Genomic DNA, 22,862 nt, shown 5'->3' with positions numbered 1-22,862 from the left:
GTCTTCACTCCCTCTATCCAAAATTTGCCATCACCCAATTCGTCATCAATCCTCATAAGGAGGAAGATATGGAACAACAAAGCACAATGTCACACCCACGTCATGATGCGTCTCACAATCCAAAACATTTGCAAATAAAAATAACAAAACAACCTGGCATGGTGTGGAGGTACGTCATCTCAGGTGAGTGCATGTAGATGGTGCGAGGAGACTTCAATCCGAACTATCCTCTAAATGACTTTAACACACTTTACACTACCCGGGGTCTTTCCCTGCCAATCCATTGGCCAACTTACACTATGTGTTCTAAAAACCAATTCCCATTGACCAAACTGTGGTGCTCCTCAATTTGGGGTCTCACTCCCCCGATTCATCTCCCGGTGCCCTTGCACAATTTCTGGGCTGGGGCGTGTAGCTCTCCCAGCAGGTCTACCCACCTGCACACCTCCACCACTGTAGTTGCCACCCAAGCTTACCTAGCTCCTCACCCTAACCTATCTAACTGGGGAAGGCCCCTCCTGGCTCTGTCACCCCTCGGTGCCCTCTGGCACTGGGCTACCCGGGTCCGTCCTCCGGATCCTCGGGCCCCATCCACAACAACTACCGGCTCCCAGAGCCCACCTGCGGCCTCACCTGGCCGACATCCTCACAGTGGTGGAGTGCCCAAACCAACTACACACACTAACAGGCTACACGCCCAGCCATTTCCACAACACTAATGCACCCATCCAAATACCATTCTTTCACCCGCACCACAGATGCCAATATCCAACCACAATTTACCTATACCCTCTACCTAACACTTACACTACCCGCCCCGGGTATCCGTGATGGGGGTCCATCCTTCCCCCATTCACACCTTCGCACCATCCAATCCACTCCATAGTTTCCATCCTACTCACTCCACGACCATCCATTCCAATACTCCATATATTCCACACTCCATGTATTCCACACTCCATGTATTACACACAACCATTCTCCATTCACCTGTTGTTGCACACCTGTGCAATCACACCTGGTGCCACCTGCACCCTCCTTCCTTCCTGGACCATTTGGTCAGCACAATACTCATCTCACTATTCTTCTCACTCATACACTGCTCCATACACCTGTTGTGTTGCACACCTGTGCAATCACACCTGTTCAATCACACCTGTTCACCATACACGTCCAATCCTCAAACACACGGCATCATCTCATCTAACTACTCCCCTCTGAAACTTGCGCTTCCCAGTCGCCCCTTTAAACTATTGCGCTCCCTCGTCATTATCATCCACACTAACCTACCTGCGTCCCCACTACAGGTATCAGTCACTAACTAACCTTAACGTTACCTAAGGTCATCTCTCTAGATCCCTACATTATATCCTAACCGACCCGGGCTAGTTTTACTGCCATACACCCCATAACTCTAGTGCTCCTTTGCCCCCGTCTGTGAGGGATGACAGACTTGCCATCCCACCACATCGGGGATGTTCCACTATAAATTTTGCTTGTCCAAATTCAACAAATCTAAAATTTTCCAATTACTGCCAATTCTACTCACTATTCTAAATTTCGTATCAAATCACTATCACTATCACCATCATCACAGTCCACTCACTAGTGCCTCTCGGTGTGCCAATTCACTTCCACAGCCCGGCTTCGTAAAGCCGAGCAATGAATGCGGGTTGTTTGGTGCCGGCGGCTGGATGCGTCCGGCACTCGGTGCAGGGAAGGACGCTTACCCGGGCCGAGATACCATGCATCACCTTGGCACGGAGCCATCCCATGGCCCGATCTCGACCTGCCGGAACGCCTCAACAAAAGGGGGTCGCCATGACGACCCTTCCTATCGGGCTGCCCGCTCCGCCTAGTGGAGCACGGACGCGGCCGTTCCAAGCGTGGCCCAGCGTGGATCACGTACGGCGGTCCTTTCGAACCCGCCGTGGTTCGGATCCCCGCTGGTCCTCGCGGCACGCGAAACCCGCCACGCACCGAGGGCCTGTTTCGGCTAAACGTCATTCTAACCGCTAACCCGGTTACCTTCGATGCTTCACCTGCGTGCTCACATGCATACGCTACCCCTTTCACCCTCACTGAGCTCGATGCTCCAACGCCGCCCGTACACCCCGCATGCTTCGTTATTGCACTCGTTCTTTCGCTCACAGACTTGGTCAGTGGTCACACACCTGACCACCGAACACCTTGGCACACACTCGTCGTTCGTACACCTCACCAACACACCTTCGCACCCCCTCCTCGGTCACCTCCTCCGTGACAATCACAGGTGTGCTCTCACTCGCACACCCAACCACGTGTCTCACTACCAATTCCAGCATGCATTCCCACACACGCTCTACCATTCCAGGTGTGCTTCCGGCCATTCCAGGTGTACTTCCTCTCTCACCTGTCACAACCAACTCACGCTCCGTGTCACTCTCACTACTTTCACCACCACTCTTGACAGCGCACTCACCCTTACTCTCGACAGCGCACTCTTTCCTCATGCACCTGTCCGTTACACACCTTTCTCGCACACACTCTTGCGCACACTCTCTCGTTACTCCCTCCGTAACACTCACCCCAGGTGTACACTCTCTCGTTACATCCTCTGTAACACTCCTCACTACGCGCTTCCATGTGCTCCCTCGCACACGCGCTACGACCGACTCACTCTCGACAGCACACTCACTCCTCGGCGCACACTTTTTCCTCGCACACCCCAGAGTCGGACATTCTCGCACACCTCCTCTTTCGCACACCGTACCTGTCGCACACTTCACCAACGGCCTCTCACGAACACCCGGGTCCAAAGCAACCCCCAAGCCGACTGAAGCTCCCCTCACATCATCTACATTGCCGAATATATCGCCACTCACCTTGGCACCTCGTCTCCGCACCTCCTTCGCCACCTGCAAACTCTTTATTTGGTTAGCGAGCACATCATCACGATTTGAGCACCGACCTTGTACATATTCCATCACCTCCTCCTGTATTTCTCTCTTAGTTTCTGTCCGTCTCTTCTTAATTTCACTCACCTCTTCTTCCACTTCCTCTAATTTTTGCTTCACCTCTTTTATTTCCTGGTGCGTCTCCTCAAGTTCGTCCTCTAAGGCTATTTTGACCGTCTCTATGTGCGTCCTCACCTCTCGGTCCTTCGTCTCCATTACTTCTGTCACCTCTTCCAACCTCGTTGTCAGTCCCTCACGTACCATCTGACATTGCCTCTGTGTCGCTATTAAGTCATTTTTAATGTCATTTTATGTCGCTTTTAACCCTCCTAGTACCGCAGTGTTCTTTTGTACCTGCTCCACTAACTCCGTCTGTCCCACCATCAGCTGTTCCACCTCCTCCATCAGGTCCTCTATGCCCCCTTGTAACCTAGCCGTATTATTCCTCACCTCTTTCTCCATACGCTTTTCACCTCACTTTACCTCCTCGCGTACCCCCGAGACCTCCTCACTTACACCTCGTCGTATCTCCTCTTTCATCTCCTCCATCTCTTTTGTAGATGCCACCCTCATCTGTCCCAATTAATCCCTCTGAGCATCCAATTTGGTTTCTACCCCGATTTTTACCTCCTCTATCTGCTCTCCCATTTGTTTAATTTCTCGGGCGGATTGCTCCCCTATCTCCCACAATTTGTCTTCCATCCTATCTTCTAACCCCCTCAACCCATGTTTTACCTCTTTTATCCCGTTGTCTAACCCCTCAAATTTAGCTTCTAGCCGTTCCCCCATTTCTCCCATTTTGCCCCCCATTTCGCCCCCCAATCGCTCACTATCAGCCCTCAATCCCACAATTTGGTTTCCCAACCGCTCACCCTGAGCATCCATCCGGATCCCCAATTGCTGACTATTAGCCCTCATCTCGTCCTTCTGCAGGTTGAGGGACGCCTGCATTTGTGCCATGAATTGGGCCATGAAGGCTTGCATTTGGACCACGCCCATTGGTTCCGCGGCCGTGGCCCCCTCAACCACGTGTGCGAGAGCGCCATTTTGTGCGCCTGATACCCCCTCAACCACATTGCCAATGTTCTCCTCCTCTCTTTCATCCACATACATTTCCCCGAGGTCCTGGGTCGATTCTACCCCGTCTATCTCTCCCACCGACATCCCGTCGCCTTGACCAGCCATGGCGCGATTTCAAAATTCGGGTTTTGCTTTAAAACAACACAAATTTCCAGCAGCTCCAAATTTTGACCAAATCTTTTCCTAGATGTTTTTAAAAATTTGGTTCGGGCCTCGAATCTCAACTCCCAGACACCAATTGTTACTCCAATAGTACAATTGGTGTTCCAAAATTTGGGCTAAATAAATTTAGTCCCAGGTCCGAATCCGACATTCCTGACACCAATTGTTACGGTTCGCGGTTAAGGATGTAATGTTTGCCGAGCGGAGGGACCACGACCTAACAGTTTCCCCGATTCACCCGATTCACTCGAACGTTGGCCGTATCGCGCCACAGATATTCAATGAGGCAAAAGACAAAGACGACACGGATGTGAAGAAGAGGAAGACGAAGGCAAAAAAAAAGGTTTGAAATACGATTACTATTTATTACTATTTACAGGCTCAAAGTAACCAAGGAGAAGGAAAGATAATAAAATAATATACAGAAGCTTTTAGGGACACAGTGAAAATACTAGCTTATACAGACTTAATTGAATACCCAGGACAGAACCAACAGAACAAACTCACGTACACGAATGGCGAACTTGCAGGCAGGAATGGCTGGAAGGAGAGGAAAGTCCAATGGGTCCGGCAGCACGATCGGCGCATTGGGCAGCCGCCGTTCCTTCGCGGCCCTGCTCAAAACCGCCGTCCAGGCCCCGAGCGGCTGTTGAGTGTTGTTGCTGCTGTGGACGCTGCTGCTGGCGAGCAAGGCGACGAATAGCAGGCTTTGTGCTGCCCTGGATGATCTCTTCTCTTGGACCTCACAACCCAGCTCTGCCTTGGACCCTTTCAACTCAGCTCTCCTCTGACGACCCAGCTCTTTTCTTTGCACCTCACCACGCAGCTCAGCTCCTCCTCACTCTTGCGCGCGCGCTTTTATCACACCGCCGGCGATTAAGCCGCCGGCCTTCAGGACACGCCCATCGGTGTGCTCACCTCGGCCCTGGTTGGTTGCGTGACCCTCTGGCTCCGCCCTTGATGATGACGGGCGGGCACGCCTTTCTTCCCCAACCCTGCCTCGTGGCCAATGGCGGCAATTGTAGTTGGCAATGCGAATGGCAATTGATGAAAGGGGAAATGGAGGTTTTTGGGAATGGGAATGAAGGGAATCTATCTTTTTCACTTGGTGCAATGGAGTGTCATGTTAATGGAAGACAAGGCCTTACCCTAAAACACATAATAAAGATATAAACTACTGAACAAGGGTTTTATTGTGTCCTTCAATGTGTGCTTTATGGAATTAACTACCGGGACGCCCTTTTAACCTTTACACAACACTGGAGGCAGGAGGGGCCAGACTCGAGCAATAATTCATAACAATTTCCAATACAATACAACACAATCAAAAAAAATACAATCCTCATATCCGCAACAATATATATATACTAGCTGACGTACCCGGCTTCGCCCGGGTTGAATAAGAATAATACAAATATATGATGAAAAGAACAGGTATATTTTAGAGCAATATCACAGTACATTTCCTACATGACATTTTGTCAATTTTCAATTTCTCAAGACCTCTTGGTATACAACATTTCTGGTTTTCTTACTTGGTGCCAAAGACATAAAGATTGCTTGGTTTTTCCAGCCCACGTACAGCTGGCCATGGGAAGTACCCGGCATTGCCAAGCGGGGGAAGGGAGGGGAGGGGGAAACGGGTGGGGGAGGGGGAGGAGAGGAGAGGAGAGGGTGGGGGAGGGGAGGAGAGGAGAGGAGAGAGGGTGGGGAGGGGGAGGAGAGGAGAGGGGTGGGGAGGGGAGGAGAGGAGAGGGTGGGGAGGGGAGGAGAGGAGAGGGTGGGGAGGGGAGAAGAGGGGGGGGAGGGGAAGAAGAGGGGAGAAGAGGGGGGAGGGGAGAAGAGGAGGGAGGGGGAGGAGGAGAGGGAAGAAGAGAAGGGGAGGGGGGGTTGGGAGGTTGAGGGGGGAGGGGGGAGGGGGGGAGGTGAGGGGGGAGGGGAGAGGAGGGGGGGGAGGGGGGGAGGGTGAGGAGGAGGGGGAGGGGGGGAGATGAGGGGGGAGGGCAGGTGAGGGGAGGAGGGAGGGGGAGGGGGGAGATGAGGGGGAGGGCAGGTGAGGGGAGGAGGGGGGGAGGTGTTGGTGACTGGTGTGTTTTGTTTGGTGATGGATGTGGTTTGCCCAGGTAAGTTTGAAGGTATGGTGTTTTGAAGTTTGGGTTGATGCCACGAGTATTGTGGCCATTGATGATGGATGATATTGCAATTGTGCATGTAGCGAGCATGGAGGTTGTGGTGAGCAGGTTTGCAAGGAGGTGGTTGGGAGTGCCACGCTGTTTGACCAACATTGCCTTTTTATGGTCAGGGTGGAAAACTCAAGTTTCCCTTGACACCATTAACCGAGGAGTTTAAGGTGGTGAGGGTGCGGGAGTTCATGATGTTGCGGGATTCAAGTGATGCAGTGGTAAAGAATGCTCTCCCAGAGAAGAAGGGACGTCGGAAGTGGAATGCAAGAGCAGAGGTGGACGAGATGGAGGAGCGGTTTGCAAACAGGAGGAGGTCATGGGTATGGTACAGCATGGGAAGCATGGCTTGGGGTGGATGGAGCACAGGCAATGGGGAAAGGCATGTGTGAAAGAGAGGAGGAAGATGGTTGAGAGGGAGGTGAGAAGAAAGGAAGAGGAAGGGGGAGATATGTGAAAGCAGTCGGTCAGGCACAGCAAGGTGCTTGGACTAAGTGGGAAGGTGTGCGGGTGAGGATATTGAAGTGGCAAGAGATTTGGAGGATGGAGCCAATATTGTTGAATTTTCCTGTTGCGGGCAATGTATGATGTGCTTCCGTCACCAGTACACTTGGAATTGTGGGAGTTGTTGCAGGAGGAGAGATGTTATTTGTGTGGAGGTGTGGGGACGGTGCAACACGCTCTGAGTGCATTTTCAGTAGCATTGGCAGCAGGACAATACAGGTGGCGACATGATCAGGTGCTGGCGGTGGTGGTGCAGATGGTACAACAAGAGGTGCTGAGGTCGAGAGAAAGAAGAGTGGAGAAGGAGACTGATGGGGGGAGAGGTGTGGTTTGTCAAAGAGGGCCAAGTGGTAAGAGGTGGAAAGAGGAGGAGGTGGAAAGCAAGAGGGCTGTCAGCTGCTTGTGATTGGCAGGTGGTGGCAGACCTAAAGCCACAATTGGTATTCCCAGAGGAGATCTGTGTGACAAGGTTGCGGCCTGACATTGTCATTTGGTCAGGTGCAACAAGACAGGTCATCTCAGGGGAATTGGCGGTACCTTGGGAAGAGAACATGGAGGAGGTGCACGAGAGGAAGAGAGGAAAGTACAGTGAGCTGGAGGCAGAGTGCCGGGAGAAGGGTTGGCGAGTTTCGTGTCAGCCATTTGAGGTGGGGTGTCGGTGGAATATTGGCAATGCCTTTTCTGCATTTCTTGCTCGGCTGGGAGTGTGTGGGACAGAAAGAAGGAGGATGTGTGACTAGGTGGCCCAGTTTGCCTTGAAAGGCTCATTTTGGATATGGAGGAAGTTCATGGAGGCATGTCGAACGGTGTAGGTTGGTTGCGTGTTTTTTTTTTTGTTTTTTTTGTTACTATTATTATTTCTTATTTTGTGTATATGAGTGAGTGGGTGAGGGTGTGTGTTTTTGCATGAATTAATTTTTGCATGAGTGTGTTTTTGTATTTTGAGTGGTGTATGTTGTAAGGGTAGGTGGTTGGTGTGTGTGTGTATGTGTGTGTATGTTTGTGTATGTGTGTGTATGAATGATCTGGTGTGTTTTGTTGGTGAGTGGCGAAGTGTATAAAGGTGGGTGTTTGAGTGTTCCACCATGTTTGTTTGGTGCTGTGGATTCTGGAGGCGGAGGTGTTGTTGTTGTTGTTGTTGTTGTTGTTGTTGTTGTTGTTGTAGTCTGTGTTCGCACTGGCTGGGGGTGGGGGTATGTACGCATCCAGGTGTAGTTGCTGCTTTTGGATGTGTATGTGCCCCTGCTGGCCCACCTTAGCTGACCGTATTGAGGTTGGAGGGCCGAAACGGAATGATGCTGAAGACCTCGATTGAGGACCCGGTCAGTGCGGCACACTTGTGACCAGGTGTGTTTTGAACATATATATATATATATATATATATATATATATATATATATATATATATATATATGTATATATACTAGCTGGGGAGGGGAGAGGGGGGGGAGGGAGAGGGGAGAGGGGGGAGGGGAGTGGAGGGGGAGGGGGGAACGGCTAGCTTGGCAAGCGATAGCAGGCTTTTTACTTTTATTTTTACCTCAATGAGGGCTATATATATAGTCCGTGCTTGGAGCCTTCGAGTTCAACATGAAGTTTTTTAATGAAAAATAATGCAGATGTATAACAATCCACCAATGCAAGTTCAGAAATGAATGCAGATCCTTTACTTTGCGATACAAACGCAATTCCCGCCATTTCCACTCACGATCGAGGCCTCCACAGAGACCGCGCCTCTTCTTCCTCCTACAACTTCGTCTCACTTCTTTCACTCAAAATGCACGAAATTCTGCCGCATGAAATTATGTAGAGGCCTCGTCGGGGGGATATAAGGTAGATAAGGAAGGCGTTGTAACAGAAGAATCAAAATAAAAGTGGAAGAACATAAGGAAATGGGAGCGATTCTGGACCCACAGCCAAACCCGCCAAACCATTGCAATACACCCCGAACGTCTAGCGCTGCCACAAACTACACCATGGAATTGCAGCTGGCGTGGTTTTTTTAAACCATTGATATTAAAATAAAACGTAGCCTAAAACCACCGGGATTTTATGCTGATTCCGAATCTGTGTCTAAAACTTTTCTCCGATGTGTAGTTCTTGAGTTATAAGCGGACATCCAGACAGACACACACACACACACATACACACACAGACACTCCTCCTTTATATATAGAGATATATATATTGTTGCTGATTTGAGAATCTTGTGTTTGTAAATATGACCCTCTAGTAATGATTCCTTGTAAATACCTCCGTTAATTGTAAAGGTCAAAGGTCGTCCCCTTAGCTAGTCCATGTACAAGCATGTAGCCCATCATAGAACCTCTGTATAGTTATTTCTTTATTCTATGTTAGTTTCAGGTTCTGTTTCCCATTAATTGACTCTGCATTGCACCAAATGAAATAAGATAGGTCCCCTACAATATCGCCGTGGCCTCCAAAGTGGCGTTTCGCCACCGTTGCATTGGGTGGGGTTATTGGCATCATCCTCCCTCCCAAACTCCATTGAACACGAGGTCATCTCGGAGCAGAAGGTGGGAGGAGTCAGCTAAGCGCCAGGAACAAGGCGTGGCTTTGCCAACGCCTCATCAAGGGGCGGGATCGGTGAGCCCTCGCGACCAATCAAGGCCGAGGCGAGCTCACCGATGGGCGTTTCCAAAAGGCCGGCAGCTTGATTGCCCCGCGCCTCATAAAAGGAGGTTGGGAGGGACTGCTTCAGGAGATGAGTGAGGAGGACACATTGAGCAGTTCAGTTGAGGAGGAGTTGAGTTGAGTTGAGTTGAGTTGGGTTGACCTCAGTTGAGTGATCAGAAGATTGAGGGTTTGAAGAGAGGAGATGCTGTTTGCAACCAGCCCCGGCGCGCGCGCAGCTTTGACGTGCAGTTTCGACCCGCTGCTATGCGAGAACCAGATTGCGGTGGCATCGGTGGCCGTCGACTTCCAGCCCGACGTCCCGTGTGGGATCAAGCTACAGGCAGCGTCCAGCTGAACCTTCGTCTCCTTCCAGCCATTCGTTCCTGCCCTCATTCACCCATTTGTGTACGTGAGTTTGTCTTGTTTGTTCTGTCTGGGGAATAAGTAAGACTGTATAGATAAGCTAGAATTGCACTGTCTTCTTCTTCTTCAAGTTACTTTCGTTTTCTTTCCTTCTCCCTTGGTTTCTTTGATTGTGTAAATAGTAGTTAATAAATCCCTGTTCTTCCTACCTTTGCCTTCTTTTCTTCACATCCGTTCGTCTTTGTGATTTCCCCCATTGAGCACCTGTGGCACGATTTGGCCAACGCATAAGGATCGGGTGAGTCCTTGCTAATGGTTCGAACCGCGGGCTGCTAAAACCGCTCGGTAAAATACCATCTTGTCCGTGGTTTCGAACAGAGCTATCCACCGGCTTCGTGGAGAGGTTGGCGGAGGTGTACGGGACTCCCTTGACCAATCACCTCGGCCAATCACACCCCACGAAGAAGCGGGATAGTTCCAGGACCGGGGAGACGGCCAGCATAACAGGACAAGGGGATTAACCCCCCCCCCCCCTTGCTAACGGGAGAGCCGTCCCCCGTTTCCGTAACAATATATATACACAGTGAAACCTTGACTTACGAGTTTAATTCGTTCTGTGACCGAGCTCGTAACTCAATTTCCTCGTTTCTCAAATTGAATTTCCCCATTAAAATGAATTGAAATGCTATTAATCCGTTCCAGCCCCCCAAAAACCACACCAATTTTTTTTGAAATATATATATATAAATATCTCGCGCTTTATATTTCACCTGTATGCAGCATACAAGTTGGCAGGATGGCCTGGACTGGAGGTACGCACACTTGACTCAAAACTGTCCAGCCTGGGTTTGAATCCCGACCCAGCTATAACCTGTCATGTCGGTGTTTCACAGGCAGGGTGATTCATCAATGTGTGTGCCGCTAAACTGGGCGCCCCGTTTGCGTCCCATTAGTTGTTGGATGTTAAGGATCTGTGTAGTGTTCTGGTAGTGTTCTGGGCCCTGTGCTATTTCTGGTCTTCATCAATGACCTCATCGAAATGACCTCATCAATGACCCATCGAAAACCTTGATATTTTCTACCCCCGGTAATTCACCCCAGAGTCCTTGCAGTGTTCATATGTTTTATTCCTCTCCCACCTCCCCCCAAGTCCTCCCGATGTCCCTGCTCTCAAATGTTGTGTTTGTGTCCTTCCCCCTCTCTTCCCATCTTGTCTGCTGCTCCCCTTGTTTTTTGTGTTTTGTTTGTCGGTTTGTCTTTTTGTGTGATTAATGTTAGCTCTTTCACGAGCCTCCATCTTGTATACAAAAAGAAAAAAAGAAAAAAATCTCACCGTATCTTCCACAAAGAGAAGGCGAGCTATCGCCGGCACTCTGAACAAGTTGTGGCCTGGCATGCTCTTCTCCTCTGCCGTTATATACGTCCTCCTCAGGATCTTTTTCCAGAAGAGCCGTGTCTCGTCACAGTTGAAGATTTGCTGGGGGATGTGTCCTTCGGCTTCTATCAGTTCGGCAAAAGTTATAATAAAATCTTCAGCTGCCTTCACATCCGAGCTTGCTGCCTCACCATGCCTGACGACGGAGTGAATGCCGGTCCTCTTCTTAAAATTATCAAACCATCCCCGACTGGCTTTGAATGACTCTTCCGATGCCTCGTCCGTTGATGTTCCCGCCGTCTGCTGCACCAAATCCCCGTAAATGTCTCGTGCCTTCTCACAGATGATGCTCTCGGTCACGGTATCTCCTGCGAGCTGCTTCTCCGTCAACCACACAAACAACAACTTCTCCATCTCTTCATGGACAGAGGTCCGGAGCTTTGAAATAATCTTAACGCCCTTGGCTGGCGTTATAGCCTTTATCGACTCCTTCTGCTTCAAAATCGTACATATCGTAGAAGTACTACGATCGTACTGCCTCGCCAAGTCGACAACACGCACACCTCGCTCATGTTTTTCGACCATTACGTGTTTTATATCCAAGCACATCATCCTTTTCTTCTTCTCAGCACTGCCCTTGGCACTCAATTTCTTAGGACCCATGGTTAAAACTAAGAAATTTTCCAAAATAACCAAAATGCGAAAACAAAGCAACGGCGATATACGGCAGAGATGCTTGCACGGCAAGATAACCACGTGACCTGAACGCTCGTTGGGCCACCTAGTGGCGGGTGGCGTAAGCTCGTAACTCAGATCTCGGCTCGCATCACAAAGCAAAAATTCGACCGAGCGACAGCTCGTATCTCGGAAAACTCGTAAGTTGGTGCACTCGTAAGTCAAGGTTTCACTGTATATATATATATATATATATATATATATATATATATATATATATATATATATATATATATATATATATATATATATATATATATATATATATATTATTGTTGCGGATATGAGATTGGCCTCCATCCATATCCGCTTGTAAATATTCCCCTATTTCCCCAATACTTCCCAACTATCCCCAATCCCCCATTCCCTAGTCCCATTTTCTGTAAACAGCACTCTGTAGACCCGACCTTCCCCTATTTCCCCCATTAAATGTCGCATCCAGGTCCAGCGCATCTCACATAGACAACTTTCGGACATCTTGCTAGTTATTCTTAGTCTATGTCAGTTAAGGACTCGTTTCCATTAATTCTGACTCTTTGTTGCACCAGAATGTGATTGTATGGCACCATTAGTAAGTTTAGGACCTCCCAATACCTCCCCGCATCTCTTCCTCATGGAACAACAACTACAACAACAACAACAACAACAACAACAACAGCGGAGGCGGCGCGGGGAGTGTGCGTCCTCACTCCGGCTTGGTTAGCCGCCATTGAAAATGTGCTCCGACGGGGTTACCACGCAGGGGCTCGCTGTCAGCTCCTCGTCAAGGGCGGAGCCCGGTAACCCCCCGCACCCAATAGAAGGGCGGACCGATCCCATCTGGGGCGGAGCTAACGAGCCGAGGGCGTGTCACTCCCCGCTGAGCATGCGCAGGAAGAGGGAGGTGACGTCAGATGCGCCCCCAGCTTGGAGAGAGAAGACGCCACCTCCGAGCGCTGAAATACCTCCCCGCATCTCTGGACCGGACCGTGTTGATTCTGCCCCTGAGCCAAGGTGCACCTTGTGCTATCGACTGCCTGTCCTTCCTTGCCATCAATCCCCGTGTAAGTCAGTCTTGTCCCGTTTGTCTGTGGTCTGTCGGGGATAGATAAGACTGTGTTTAAGTGCCCATCTTTTCTGTGCTTTACCTCTTACCGTGTAATCTACCCCTTTTCTGCATCACCAATTATATCCTCCTCCGGAGGTCTTGAGAACTGTACCCCTTGTGTCATGTCATTTATCCCAGCCGTTGTGTCCTTTCCATCATTGATTTAGCGTAGCGCGATTCGGCCAACGTTCGAGTGGAATCGGGCGGGATAGGGTTCTAAACGGGGGTAAACTGTGCGAACACGGCGGCCATTCCGCTCGGCCCATCATAACATCTTAATAAGTCGTGTCCATAACAATTGGTGTCGAGGAGTGAGATCGGACCCGAAGCGCGCTTCACGCGCTCGAAATTATTAACGGCGAAATTTGATTTTGTTTTACAAAAATAAAAACCCAAATTTTGAAAGTCGCGCTATGGCGGATCAAGACGGCTGGGTTCCGGTAGAGGAGAGTGAGGCAGGGTCGATCCAGGACCAAATTGAGTGACATGAGGGACAAGAGGAGAGCGAAGCAGTGAGGGCGGCAGGTTCGCAAAATGGCGCCTCGCACATGGCCACGGCGACCGCGCCTGCGACCATAGTAGCGCCACCGGTGGATTTGAACCTTTTTTTTATACAAATGAAGGCCCTTATGGACAAGAATAATGAAGAAATGGAAAACAGAATGATGGGGGCCCTTATGGGACAAATGGGAGACCAAATTGGAGGTTTGAAAAACAGTATGGGGGCAATGAGGGACGAAGCGAGGGCTCAGAGTGAGCAATTGGGGGTAATGAAGGACGAAGCGAGGGGTACCGGTGAGGGATTAGACAAGAAATTAGAGGAGTTAGACAATGGGATAGAAGGGGTGAAACATGGGTTAATGGGGGTGGAAAATAGAATGGCTGCCCAGGAGAATCAAATAGAAGGGGTGAAACATGGGTTAACGGGGGTAGAAAACAGAATGGCCGCTCAAGAGAATCAAATGGAAGGGATGCAGAAGGGGTTAGAGGGGTTAGAAAACAGTATGGAAGGCAAATTGAGGGACATGAGGGACCAAGCGGAAAGGGAAGTTAAAAAAATGGGGCAGCAGATAGAGGGGGTCAGAATGGGGGTAGAAACTAAATTGGATGCTCACAGGGAGGAAATGGAGCAGATGAGGGTGGCATCTGGGCAGGAGATGCAAGTGATGGGAGAGGAGATCAGAAGAGGTGTGAGTGAGGAGGTCGGAGGAGTGCGCGAGGAGGTGAGGCACTGTAAGGAGTGCATGGAGAAGGAGGTGAGAAAGGGGACTGTAAAATTGCAAGGGGGTATAGAGGAGTTGACGCTGGGAGTAGAACAGCTGACAGTGGGACAAAAGGAGTTGGGGGACCAGGTAACGAAGAACACAGCGGTAATAGAGGGTTTAAAATCGACACAGAAGGAGATGAAAAAGGACGTAGGGGTAATTAAAAAAGAGTGTCAGACGGTACATGAGGACCTGACGAGGAAAATGAACAAGGTGGTAGAGGTGATGGAGGTTAAAGAGCGGGAGGTGCGGGAGCACATAGAAAAAAATAAGGTGGAGTTAGAGGAAGAACTTAAGGGGGCGCACGAGGAGATGAAGTAGGTGAAGCAGAAATTAGAAGAAGTGGAAGAAGGGGTGAGCGAAATTAAGAAGCGACGGAGAGAGGATAAGAAAGAGATAAAGGAGGAAGTAAAAGAATTGGTCCAAAGTCTGTGTTCGGATCGTGATGATGTGCTCATTAACCGGATGAGGGATTCGCAGGTGATGGAGGAGAAGCGAAGAGAAAGAGGACCCGGTGTAAGTGGTGACCAATATGGTCGTGCGTATGATGCGCCAGGTGATTTAATAAGCTTGGGGGTCGAGATAGACCCGGATGTTCGTGAGAGGCCAAGAGTGAGGTGTATGGCTGGTCCGGAGGGTATGGAACGAGGGGGCGAGCGAGAGGGTCCGGTGATGGGAGAGGTGCGAGGTGTGGGTGAGCAAGGTTGTGGTGGTATGGAATGGGTAGCGGGTTGCGGAAGTGTGACCCATGCATCGACACCAACAGGGGTAGTTTTTAGAGGGACAGGGGAGGCACGAGAGCCCCTTGGGGGTAATGTACTGTGGGGGCAAGGCCGGTTCGGCCCCGCGCTGACCCCGCAAGGGGCGACGCACGGGGTCCGGCAGGCGGGCAACGACTCGCATACGAGGTGGTCCCACAAGGTCCCACTCGCGCCGTATGACGGTGGGTAAGCGTGGCATCCCTGCCACCCTTCCCATGGTGGGGGCAAATGCGCTATAGATTATGGGGTGTATGGCAGTGAAAACTAGCCCAGGTGGGTTAGGTTATATTGATAGGGATCTAGCGAAGATGACATTAGGTAACGTTAAGGTTAGTTAGTGACTGATACCTGTAGTGGGGACGCAGGTAGATTAGAGTGGATGATAATGACGAGGGAGCGCAATAGTTTAAAGGGTCGACTGGGAAGCGCAAGTTTCAGAGGGGAGTAGTTAGATGAGATGATGCTGTGTGAGAACTGGGCAGGTGTGTGGAGCAGTGTGGAGCAATGTATGAGTAGTGAGTGTTGTGGATCAGCGCGAATGCGCTTAGGGGAGAGAAGGTTGCAGGCGGCACCAGGTGTGAGAGCACAGGTGTGCAAGTACAGGTGTGTGGAATACATGGAGTATTGGAATGAGTGGTGTGGAGAGAGTTGGAGCAAGTGGTACAGAGTGGTGTGCATGGTGCGAAGGTGTGGATGGGGAAGAGTGGACCCCTATCACGAGTACCCGGGGCGGGTAGTGTAAGTGTTAGGTAGAGGGTATAGGTAAATTGTGGTTGGATATTGGCATTTGTGGTGCGGTTGCAGAATGGTATTGTGGATGGGTGCATTAGTGTTGTGGAAATGGCTGGGCGTGTAGCCTGTTAGTGTGTGTAGTTGGTTTGGGCACTCCACCACTGTGAGGATGTCGGCCAGGTGAGGCCGCAGGTGGGCTCTGGGAGCCGTTAGTGTCAGTGGGTGCCTGAGGATCCCGGGTGTGGATCGGGCAGCCCGTGCCAGAGAGGGCACTGAGGGGGTGAGAGTGCGAGAGGGCCTTCCCCAGTTAGTTAGGTAAGGGTGAGGAGCAGGTAAGCTCGGGTGGCAACTACAGTGGTGGAGGTGTGCAGGTGGGTAGACCTGCTGGGAGAGCTACACGTCACACCCCAGAAATTGTGCGAGGGCACCGTGAGATGAATCGGGGGGGTGAGACCCCAAATTGAGAAGCACCACAGTTTGGTCAATGGGAATTGGTTTTTAGAACCCATAGTGTAAGTTGGCCAATGGATTGGCAGGGAAAGACCCCGGGTAATGTAAAGTTGTTAAAGTCATTTAGGAAATAGTTAGGATTGATGAACCTGTCGCACCATACGCAGCCACTTACCTGAGGTGATGATGATGACTCCACACCTGTGTTTTCTTTGTTTTGTGTTGCAGGAAATGAGAATTGCTGTGTGGATTTGTGAGACGCATCACGACGTGGATGAGACATTGGGGTGATTCCATCTCTCCCTCCTTAGGAGGGACTGATGATGAATTGGTGATGGCAAATTTTGATGTTGAGTTGGAGATGGCAAATGTTGATGAGAGTTGGAAATGGCAAATTTGATTGGTTAGGAGGGAGAGAAGACGAATTTGGTTTATGGGAGGAACGGGGAAGACAGTAGGGACGTTTGTTGATGTGTAAAGTAGATGTTTATGGGTAGTGTGGTGTTTTGTGGATACAGTAAGGGGTAAGGGAGGGGCAATGTAGGTTACCTGGTGGGGGGGGGGGGGGGTGTACGGTAGGAACGTACCTGTCTCATCTGGTTCCCATGTGCCCCCAGTGTGCATTACCTGGTATTGCGTGCACTTTTGCGCCCTTACCACCTTACTCACTTGTCTTATTTTTGTCTCCCACCTCCGAGGATCTGGCTTTGGGGCGGAGAGAGAGGTGCTGGCTCTGCAGTTGTGGGCCTGTACTTTCGCTGCTTGCTGCCTGGATCGATACACCATATGGACCGCAATTTTTGTGGCTGCCCACCATGGACCGCAGTTCTTTTGCGGGCAAGCACCACCCGTGGATGGACCTCTGGGTCAACGTGGCACCTATGCCATACAGGTGAACCACTTATAGTTGGCCCCCCTGACGGCCACAATTTAGAAATGGACGCGGTTGGCGCCTTTCTTTATTTTTAAAGAAGACAGAAGGCCAAGTGCACTCCATGAAGGCAAGACCAGCGGCAGAACATCGGCCGGCTGCGACACCACCGGTGACTATGAACACTTTATTGGTGCACCGGATGGTGCTGACTGTGTGTATGGGGTTGTGCTTTTGGTGCTTGGATGGGGTGCTCTGCACATTATTAAAGGCCGTAGGGCCACTGGGCACTCGTGGGTTGGTGTATCGATGCTGGCATGCATGCTCTCTCTCTATGCATAACATCTGCATGTGTTCCTCAAAGAACAGGTCCTGGATCGTAGTGTAAATATCAGTGTAGTCTTGTATAAATGATGCTCCCTACCGGCTGTATGTTTAGTTTGAGGATTCTTTCCGCGATTCGGTTATCCTGTGGGTGTGTTTCTGTTAGGAGAAGGGTGCAACGTCGCAGGGGGACATATTTACTCATTTGTGAACATCTGTAAAACTGTCGCACTCAGGGTTGAGTTAATAGTAGAGGGAACTACATCTGAGTGCCACACTAAAGTAAGTAAAAATTTATCGGGTCGGGACGCCCCGAGGTAGAGAAGGGTGCAATGTTGCGGATATGAGATTGGCCTCCATCCATATCCGCTTGTAAATATTCCCCTATTTCCCCAATACTTCCCAACTATCCCCAATCCCCCATTCCCTAGTCCCATTTTCTGTAAACAGCACTCTGTAGACCCGACCTTCCCCTATTTCCCCCATTAAATGTCGCATCCAGGTCCACCGCATCTCACGTAGACAACTTTCGGACATCTTGCTAGTTATTCTTAGTCTATGTCAGTTAAGGACTCGTTTCCATTAATTTTGACTCTTCGTTGCACCAGAATGTGATTGTATGGCACCATTAGTAAGTTTAGGACCTCCCAATACCTCCCCGCTTCTCTTCCTCATGGAACAACAACAACTACAACAACAACAACAACAACAGCGGAGGCGGCGCGGGGAGTGTGCGTCCTCACTCCGGCTTGGTTAGCCGCCATTGAACATGTGCTCCGACGGGGTTACCACGCAGGGGCTCGCTGTCAGCTCCTCGTCAAGGGCGGAGCCCTATAACCCCCCGCACCCAATAGAAGGGCGGACCGATCCCATCTGGGGCGGAGCTAACGAGCCGAGGGCATGTCACTCCCCGCTGAGCATGCGCAGGAAGAGGGAGGTGACGTCAGATGCACCCCCAGCTTGGAGAGAGAAGACGCCACCTCCGAGCTCTGAAATACCTCCCCGCATCTCTGGACCGGACCGTGTTGATTCTGCCCCTGAGCCAAGGTGCACCTTGTGCTATCGACTGCCTGTCCTTCCTTGCCATCAATCCCCGTGTAAGTCAGTCTTGTCCCGTTTGTCTGTGGTCTGTCGGGGATAGATAAGACTGTGTTTAAGTGCCCATCTTTTCTGTGCTTTACCTCTTACCGTGTAATCTACCCCTTTTCTGCATCACCAATTATATCCTCCTCCGGAGGTCTTGAGAACTGTACCCCATTGTGTCGTGTCATTTATCCCAGCCGTTGTGTCCTTTCCATCATTGATTTAGCGTAGCGCGATTCGGCCAACGTTCGAGTGGAATCGGGCGGGATAGGGTTCTAATCGGGGGTAAACTGTGCGAACACGGCGGCCATTCCGCTCGGCCCATCATAACATCTTAATAAGTCGTGTCTGTAACAATATATATATATATATATATATATATATATATATATATATATATATATATAGATAGATATATATCTATATATATATAGATAGATATATATCTATATATATATATATATAGATAGATATATATCTATATAGATATATATCTAGATAGATATATATCTATATAGATATATATCTATATAGATATATATCTATATAGATATATATCTATATAGATATATATATCTATATAGATATATATATCTATATAGATATATATATATATCTATATAGATATATATATCTATATATATATATATATACAGTGGTACCTCGGCTTACGAGTTTAATCCGTTCCGTGACGGAGCTCGTAAGCCAAATCGCTCGTAAGTCAAAGCAAATTTTCCCATTCAAATGCATTGAAATGCTATTAATCCGTTCCAGCCTCAAAAAAAAAACACCAATTTTTTTTGTTAGGTGCTTTTAAATAACAAAAATGTACTTTATAAATAACAAATAATGTATAAACAAGCACGACCTCGTATATACTGTACATAATACAAGAGAATGTAAAGAAATAAACTGGTTTTATTAAGCAGAGGAGAAGAGCATGCCAGGTGAGGTGTGCGTGTTGTCGACTTGGCGAGGCAGTACGATCGTACTCCTTCTACGATATGTACGATTTTGAAGCAGAAGGAGTCCATAAAGGCTATAACGCCAGCCAAGGGCGTTACGATTATTTCAAAGCTCCGGACCTCTATCCATGAAGATATGGAGAAGTTGTTGTTTGTGTGGTTGAAGGAGAAGCAGCTCGCAGGAGATACCGTGACCGAGAGCATCATGTGTTTGAAAAGATTGAAACTCGGATATCGAGCACGGACCACGAGGTGTTTTTTCTTTTTTCTTAATCTCGGTTTCAGTGAACTTTTGCTCTGTGCTCACGTGTACTGTACCTGTACCTGTAATGGTACGTCAGAGGATGGCACCTGTTGTCATCATATTAAGTGCAAGATGTTCTGCATCGTAAGTTGGTACACCGTGGTCTTTCGGCGGTGTTTAAGCCGGCCGTCTTGGCTTCTGTCACCATTGGCATTGAGTCTTTCGATGTAGGTAGGTCGTTGTGTGCCGGTGCCTTGGCCGAATTCCTTCATTGCTGCATTGTTAGCTCACCTGGTTTTTTATACCACATCTTTGGTTATCGGACCAGCGAATGACGTCATCTCCAAAGTATGGCTTATTCTCACTTGTCTTGGACGATCTTCTACTTCTAGCCTTCCACCGTGCATTTGGTGTCCACTGTACTTACTGTACAGTGCCTGGTAAAATTGATGTAATGGGTTTTTGACCGTCAACGCCATGAACCGCCATGAACCGTCAACGCCATGAACCGCTAACACTCAAAAGCCCATTTATCGCGCCTTATAAAGCAAAACGCAAACACGAAAGCCATGCCTCTCAAGCGAGGCGTGCTTCCGTGGTCACGTGATCCACAGGTGTAGCTCATTATACCCGCACGCGCGACACGCTTTGGCGGTCACGTGACCAGCCACTCTGGAGGCGGGGATCCCCGCCGATGACGTCACCGGCTGGAGCAAGGAGATTCCTCGCTCATGTATTTCGACGATTGCGTGTTTTATATCCAAGCAGAGATGCTTTCACGGCAAGATAACCGCGTGACCGGAACCGGAAGCCACAACCGGAAAATTCAAAAAAATAAATTTTTTGAGCTCGTACATCGGATCTCGGCTCGTATCCCAAAGCAACAAACCGCCCGAGCGACGGCTCGTATCCCGAAAAACTCGTACGTTGGGGCACTCGTAAGCCGAGGTACCACTGTATATATATATATATATATATATATATATATATATATATATATATATATATATATATATATATATATATACAGAAACATATATATATATATATATAATCAGTCATTATGTGACCCTACCATGAGTGAATGGGTGAACCACCATTAAGCTATCCCGTCCAGCTGTGCTGTACCTTAATGGGAGTGATAAGCACCACCTGCTACACGGTACATTATCTCTGGTATCCACTCATTACATGGAGTCGCCTGAATGTGGCAGGGAGTAACCAATCAGATTATAATTTAAGTTATCCAGCCTAATGAGCACACGCTGTGACGTCACACCATCACGTACGTCACAGCGTGCGCTCATTAGGCTGGAGAACTTAAATTATAATCTGATATATACATATATATATGGATAAAAACAAGCTTTGAGTTCAGCCAAGCACTCCTATCACTGTCAGGCTGTGGCTCAACATCCTTCTTCCTGTTCTCTCAACTGTCCATTATTACCTCTCTGACCATGTTTTAGTCCCAGAAAGAGCGGGTATTTACTCAAATAGAAGTTAAAATCCTTTGCTTTGTAGATGAGAGTGCCCACTTCATTTTACCTTCAAAATTTACTCCTGGTACCAGTGATCTGATCCTATCAGCCATAATCCATTGTACCTTTTGTTAGATTCTACATTTTCTCAAAGTCTCTTCTTGATTTTGGAATAATTCAAACAATGTTTCCTCCCAGAACTCCAGCAGAGATGCTGAGGACAGTTTGGAGGAGAAGGGGAGGTTGGTGTGCCAATTTGTGAATGAATCTGTGGATCTGATGAAGAGTGAAATAAACAAGAGGAAAATGGAGAAGCTTTCTCTTCTTGGGAAGCAGAGGGAGAAACTGGAGCAGCAGATGGAGGATCTACGTCAACGAAAATCCACAATGGACACAGCACTCCAGGATCTGGAGGCCATTTCTTTTCTACAGGTGTGGTTTATCGTAAACGTATTGCAAAAGTTGTAATGTTTAAAATATATTGTTTAGGGGGAGTCTGTCACTATTCAAGTATAAGCTTTTAGTTGAGGCCTTGTTACATGTCCCGGTCGATGGTAAAGGTGCAGTATACGATACAATGGTTCAAAAATGATTAATGAAATGGACTAGAAAGGTGAGGGAATGCATTTCCAGGTGTGTTTGTCATGAAGTGAGATTTAGGTTTTATCACAATGAAGGTCTGGGATGAGAGTGAGTTCATGTCATGGTCTCCAAAGCAGTGATACAGCACGACTACCTGGTCACTGTTGAGGGTTTCAATCTTTTAATCCAAGGATTTTATCCAAGGGATGCTCATGTGGACCTCCAGGTACCATGCCATCATGGCTTTCATCATGTGCTGGATCATCGCGAATATTTTGGTTTATCCAGTGCCATGTTTATCTAGGTCGTAAAAGTTGCCTGTGTGTATCCACCTGGAGAACATTAGTATGAATTATGGTCAAACAACTACTTCACATACTTTGTTCCTGAACAATTCAATGTTGTTCATGTGAATACTGTTCCGGTTACAGATTTACCTTATCGGGTGTTTTCACCAAAGGGAAGTGAAGTACTGTTTCAAAATTAAAATCAAATTTATCTTTTCCATTTCAAATTGAAAACATCTTTGGTTTATTACCCCGTGCACGCGAAGCCTCCATCTTTAAAACTGTGACTCAATGCCATCATATTGCAGTGTATATGGTGATGTTCAATATTGCCTCAGGAACACTAAACACCTGGATATTTTTAATGACGACCTTTAAAATCATCATTTTATTAAAATTGAAGAACGTAATTGAACAGTGTGGGGTATCTTGTTCTGTGAACTCTCTCGTATTTAATAAATATAAACAAACATTCATTCATTTAAATATCTTGATCTCATTCTTTCTTTTCTTCCTTTTCAGGATTCCAAGGACCTGCTAAAAAGGTGAGACTGCATTGGTATCCGACACGTTATCAGCACATCCTGATGTTTTTGACCCAATCGTGTTTGAAACATTTCAATATATTTAATAAATAATAAAATAAGACAAAATAAAGGGAGACTTTGAGAAATGAGGGTTGGGGAAAGAATTGAGGATGAGGGAAAAAATGAGGGTTAGGAAAAGAATGAGGGTTAGGAAAAGAATGAGAGTTATGG

At 48.4% G+C, this 22,862-nt stretch overlaps 1 protein-coding gene across 3 annotated transcripts in view; it reads left to right on the top strand.

Moving 5' to 3' along the window:
- Positions 1–22,862, top strand: part of LOC137417894 (E3 ubiquitin/ISG15 ligase TRIM25-like) — a 97,166-nt gene that overhangs the window by 40,523 nt on the left and 33,781 nt on the right. For all 3 annotated transcript variants that reach the window (XM_068103836.2, XM_068103842.2, XM_068103851.2), the window contains exons 4-5: positions 21,434–21,667; positions 22,627–22,649. In XM_068103836.2, coding sequence (XP_067959937.2) covers positions 21,434–21,667; positions 22,627–22,649 — 257 coding nt within the window. The remainder of the gene's footprint in view (positions 1–21,433; positions 21,668–22,626; positions 22,650–22,862) is intronic.

The sequence above is a fragment of the Myxine glutinosa genome, chromosome 1 (assembly GCF_964187855.1).
Source record: "Myxine glutinosa chromosome 1, kmMyxGlut1.1, whole genome shotgun sequence".
Lineage (NCBI taxonomy): Eukaryota > Metazoa > Chordata > Myxini > Myxiniformes > Myxinidae > Myxine > Myxine glutinosa.
This window is presented reverse-complemented; position numbering and strand designations above follow the sequence as displayed.